The 5,129-nt window shown below is 45.7% G+C and overlaps 1 protein-coding gene across 1 annotated transcript in view; it reads left to right on the forward strand.

Moving 5' to 3' along the window:
- The window catches only part of LOC121917675 (E3 ubiquitin-protein ligase TRIM7-like), a 20,856-nt gene that overhangs the window by 10,320 nt on the left and 5,407 nt on the right, over positions 1 to 5,129 (forward strand). The window contains exon 5 of the mRNA XM_042443800.1: positions 4,513 to 4,631. Within this exon, the coding sequence (XP_042299734.1) occupies positions 4,513 to 4,631 (119 nt within the window). The remainder of the gene's footprint in view (positions 1 to 4,512; positions 4,632 to 5,129) is intronic.

Consider the following 5,129-nt stretch of genomic DNA (forward strand, 5'->3'; position numbering starts at 1 on the left):
TGAAGAAATTTGGGGCCTGGGGGAAGTCAGAACTTTCTTTAAAATTCTATGATGTCAGGCAAGATGATGTCTCCCTGGTAAGTTTGCCAGAGTGAAAACTAATGGTTGTATAGATGAGAATTGGGAGCCAGTATGGCATAGTGGTTTGAGTGTTCAACTATGACTATGGAGATCAGGGTTCAAATTCCTGCTTGGCAATGGAAAACTACTGGGTGACCTTGGGTAGTCACCTACAGCCAAAAAAGTAACAGGTGCTTTGTCCAGTTTTTAATCCGGGAACCCATTGCCCTGGTCCAGCAGCAATTGCATGCAACATGTGAACTTCAGGATGCCTACATTTGTTGTAGAATGTTAGTCTACTCCAAGGAGGGCCCTCTTAGGATTAGAGCAGGGATGGAGGAAAGTATTGCTGCAGGATTGTTTTTGTGTCCCCAGAGCCCCTGAAGGGTCCAAAGCTTTTTGAGGAAAAAGAGTTTTATAGCAAACTCTTTCCCCAAAGTTCTTTCAAATGGCCTCTGAAAGGAAATGGGGAGTACTTTTGACACGTTATTGCACTTTGGACCATTTTGGATTCAGAAAAGGCTTTTTCTTGAACAGGAATGAACTCAGGCTTGCTAGAGAGGTTAAGAACAATAAAAAGGGCTTTTTTGGATATGTCCACAGCAAAAGGAAGAAGAAGGAAATGGTAGGGCCATTGTATGGAGAAGATGACAAAATACTAACGGGGAAAGAGAAAAGGCAGAATTACTCAACACCTTCTTTGCCTCAGTCTTCTCAGAAAAGGAAAAGGGTGCTGAACCTGAGGATAATGGAGCAGAGGACAAAATTGGGGAATTTCAGCACAGAATAAGTAAAAAGATAGTACAGGAATACCTTGTTAATCTAAATGAATATAGGTCTCCAGGACCAGATGAACTACATTCAAGGGGGATTAAAAGAACTGGCAAATGTAATATCAGAACCATTGGCAATAATCTTTGAGAACTCCTGGAGAACAGGAGAAGTCCCAGCAGAATGGAGGAGGGCAAATGTTGTCCCCATCTTCAAAAAGAGAAAAAAAGAGGATCCCAACAATTATCGTCCAGTTAGTCTTGACATCAATACCAGGAAAGATTCTAGAGCGGATCATTAAACAGAGAGTCTGTGAACATTTAGAAAGCAATTCCATAATCACAAAAAGTCAACACGGGTTTCAGAGAAACAAGTCATGCCAGACAAATTTAATCTCTTTCTTTGATAAAATTACCATCTTGGTAGATGAAGGGAATGCTGTGGATATAGTATATCTTGATTTCAGTAAGGCCTTTGACAAGGTTTCCCATGACATTCTTGCAAACAAGCTTGTAAAATGTGGGCTAGACAAGGTATCTGTTACATGGATTTGTAATTGGTTGACTGGCTGAAGCCAAAGGGTGCTCAACAATGGCTGCTTTTCATCCTGGAGAGAAGTGACCAGTGGGGTCCTACAGGGCTCTGTCCTGGGCCCAGTGCTATTCAACATCTTTATTAATGACTTGGAGGACAGAATTGGGGGCATACTTATCAAATTTGCAGATGACACCAAATTAGGAGGAATAGCTAATACAGTCCATCCTCGCCTTACGCGGGGGATCTGTTCCGGATTCTGCTGCGTAAGGCAAATTCCGCCTATGCTTGAGCCCCATTGGAAACAATGGGGCTCGTGCGCGGCGGCGTTGCGGCGCGCGGGGCGCAACGGGCGCACATGCCCATTCAATTGAATGGGACGCGCCGCCCCGTGCGCGCCCCACGGCTTGAGCACGTATGCTCAAGGCCGCGTATGGTGCGCCCGCGTATGGCGCAGGCGCGCTGTACTCCAGAGGATAGGATCAAACTTCAAAATCACCTGAATAGACTTGAAAGCTGGGCCAAAACTAACTAAATGAAATTCAACACAAAGAAATGTAAGGTATTGCACTTAGGGCAGAAAAATAAAATGCACAGATATAGGATGGGGGACACCTGGCTGAATGGACTCCATGTGAAAGGGATCTAGGAGTCCAAGTAGACCACAAGTTGAACATGAGTCAACAGTGTGATGCGGCAGCTAAAAAGGCCAATGCAATTTTAGGCTGCATCAATAAAAATATAGTGTCTAGATCAAGAGAAGTAATATTGCCACTCTATTCTGCTTTGGTCAGGACCCACCTGGAATACTGTGTCCAGTTCTGGGCACCACAATTCAAAAAGAATGTTGAGAAACTGGAGCGTGTCCAAAGGAGGGCGACTAAAATGGTGAAGGGTCTGGAAACCATGTCCTATGAGGAACGACCCAGGGAGTCGGGGATGTTCAGCCTGGAGAAAAGAAGGTTAAGAGGTGATATGATAGCCCTGTTTAAATACAGTGCTCCCTCGGGTTACGAAATTAATTCGTTCCGCCGCTCCGTTCGTAACCCGAGTAATTTCGCAACCCGAAAAGGGCTTTCCGTTAGCGCTGGAAAGCCGCGCGTTTGAATTTCGCGCCGAAAAAAATTCGTAACCCGAAAAAAACATCGTAACCCGGAACAGTTTTTTCCAATCTAACTTTTTCGTAACCCGGAAATTTCGTAACGCGATCAATTCGTATCCCGGGGTACCACTGTATTTGAAAGGATGTCATATTGAGGAGGGAACTAGCTTGTTTTCTGCTGCTCCAGAGAACAAAACCTGGAGCAATGGATACAAGCTGCAGGAAAAGAGATTCCACCTCAACATTAGGAGGAACCTCCTGACAGTAAGGGCTGTTCGACAGTGGATCACACTCCCTTGGAGTGCAGTGGAGTCTCCTTCTTTTGAGGTCTTTAAACAGAGGCTGTATGGCCATCTGTTGGGGATGCTTTGTTTGACATTTCCTGCATGGCGGAGGGGTTGGACTGGATGGCCCTTGTGTTCTCTTCCAACATTATGATTCTATGATTCTAAGTGATATGAAAGTTGACTACATGTCACTACAGGTCAGGGCAGGAGGTATGTAGTGAATTTACCCCATGCCCCGAAAAGGCATTTGGGGGTGAAGCAACTATTTTAACACAGGGGTGTGCAGCACTAGATGCGATTCTCTTAGGTCTATTTGGGGGCTAACACAGCCCTGACTACAGTTATCCCTCCACATTCGTGGCCTTGACACTTGCGGTTTCAATTATTCGCAAGTTCAAGGCCGCTAGCCCGGGTATTTCTCTTCCTCCTCCCTCCCGAGCTTTTCTCCTCGGGAGAAAAAGCTCAGGAGCCAACTCTGTCTTTTTCCCAGCCAGCCAGAAAAGGGAGGAGGAGCTTCCACTCCCCCAGGACCCTTTCCCTGCCCCATCACTCCTTGGGCTGCCCAGGGGGCAATCAGGCAGGGAAAGGGAGCAGCAGCCTCTACACACACCACGACCCTTTCCGAGCTGAATCACTGCCTGGGCTGCTCCTCCTGCCTTTCCCTGCCCAATCGCCACATGGAAGGCAGTGATCTGGCTGGGAAAGGGGTAGTTAAAGGGCCAGTTAAAAGGACGGGAGGGTGGGGGAAAAGGAGTGCATGTCCCTGCTCCTCTTCCTCCACCCACCCCTCTCTTTAACTGGCTTCTGAGTGGGGGTGGGAGTTATTTGTGGTTTTTCCACATTATGGGGGTCTCATTCCCCTAACCCCTGGTGAATGTGGAGGGACGACTGTAATGCTTATCCTGAACCAGGGGTTGATTCTAGGCCCAAAGTGGTTGAAAGCTTATTGTGTTGTGTGCTTTCCAGTTGTTTCTGACTTATGACTATCCGAAGATGAACCTATCACAGGGTTTTCTTGGCAAGATTTGTTCAGAGTGGATTTGCCTTTGCCTTCCTCTGAGCCTGAGAGAGTGCAACTTGGCCAAGGTCTCCTATTGGGTTTCCATGGCTGAATGGGGATTTGAACCCTCAACTCCAGAGTCACACTGGTCCTCTCCACTTGAAAGCTACTAAAATTTAAACAAAATATCATACTGGTTGCATACATATTAGTCCCCCTGTTCTGGACTCCCCCGCATAAAGCAAATCCCACGCATGCTTGAGCCCCATTTAAATGAATGGGGTTCGTGCATGTGGCAGCGCGGCTGCGTACCACAGGTGCATGTCCCATTACTCACTCTGGGATGCACCGCCCCTTCCTCCCTGCACGTTCCCATGCGGCTTTCAGCATATGCTGAAAGCCGCGTAACGCGTGCCCGCGTATGATGCGGGCTCACTGTATATAAGTCAACCCAGAATTTTAGGATCAATTTTGGGGTATAAATTTCTCGACTTATAGTCGAGTATATATGGTATTAAATAATAATAATAAAATTTTTATTTGTATCCCGCCCTTCCAGACGATCAGGGCGGCTTACAAGATGCAACAAGTGCAAACAAGTACAAAGGTTAAAAACAAATACAACAATCTTAAAAACTGCCTCCTGTTCAACATTATCATCTGTAAATGTATTCCATTCCAGTGTTTCTGAGAAATTGGAACAGTTTGGTGCAGATAACAGGTTTTATCACTTGGTTACATTTTCGCCAAAACTGCAGGTGCAAGAGAGTAAGATTTGAGCTTCCTGCTCTGCTTGATACTGCAGAAGTAATGAAAAAACTCCAGGAATTCTTCACGGAGAGTGAGTCACTGCAGAAGGAACTGAAGAAATTCAGAGGTATCCAGTATATTTGTTGTTATGGAAAATATTTTTTATTCCCCTAAAATCAACAAATGAATACAAGTCTCAGTCACTTCAGAACATGTGCAATAATTAGGAAAGCAGTTCTTGAACAACAAAAAATCTACAAAAGGAGACAAGAAAGAGAAACAGCAGAATTTGTGTATATCTACAAACTCTAGTTTCATCAACAGTGGGCTGAACAGAGACAATGTGTCCGGGAAAGCAGCCAAAGGGCTGATAAGGCAGCTAGTTCTCAAACAAACAACCCCCTCCCAGCACAGCAAAGTCAGTGTAAGCTACACAGTCCTGGAGAGATGCAGTAGCTTTACCAAAAGGGATTACCAAGAGAATTGTCAGACGGTCCGAGGTTCAGGGTAACAGATAGGCAGGTTGATGAAGCAGTCCAAGGTCAAGGTTTCCGGGTATTCAAGACAAGAAGCCAAGGAGCCAGAGACAGAGTCTTTCCCCTAAAAGAGTCAGATATCCACTGGC

Source organism: Sceloporus undulatus, unplaced genomic scaffold (genome assembly GCF_019175285.1).
Source record: "Sceloporus undulatus isolate JIND9_A2432 ecotype Alabama unplaced genomic scaffold, SceUnd_v1.1 scaffold_85, whole genome shotgun sequence".
NCBI classification, from domain to species: domain Eukaryota; kingdom Metazoa; phylum Chordata; class Lepidosauria; order Squamata; family Phrynosomatidae; genus Sceloporus; species Sceloporus undulatus.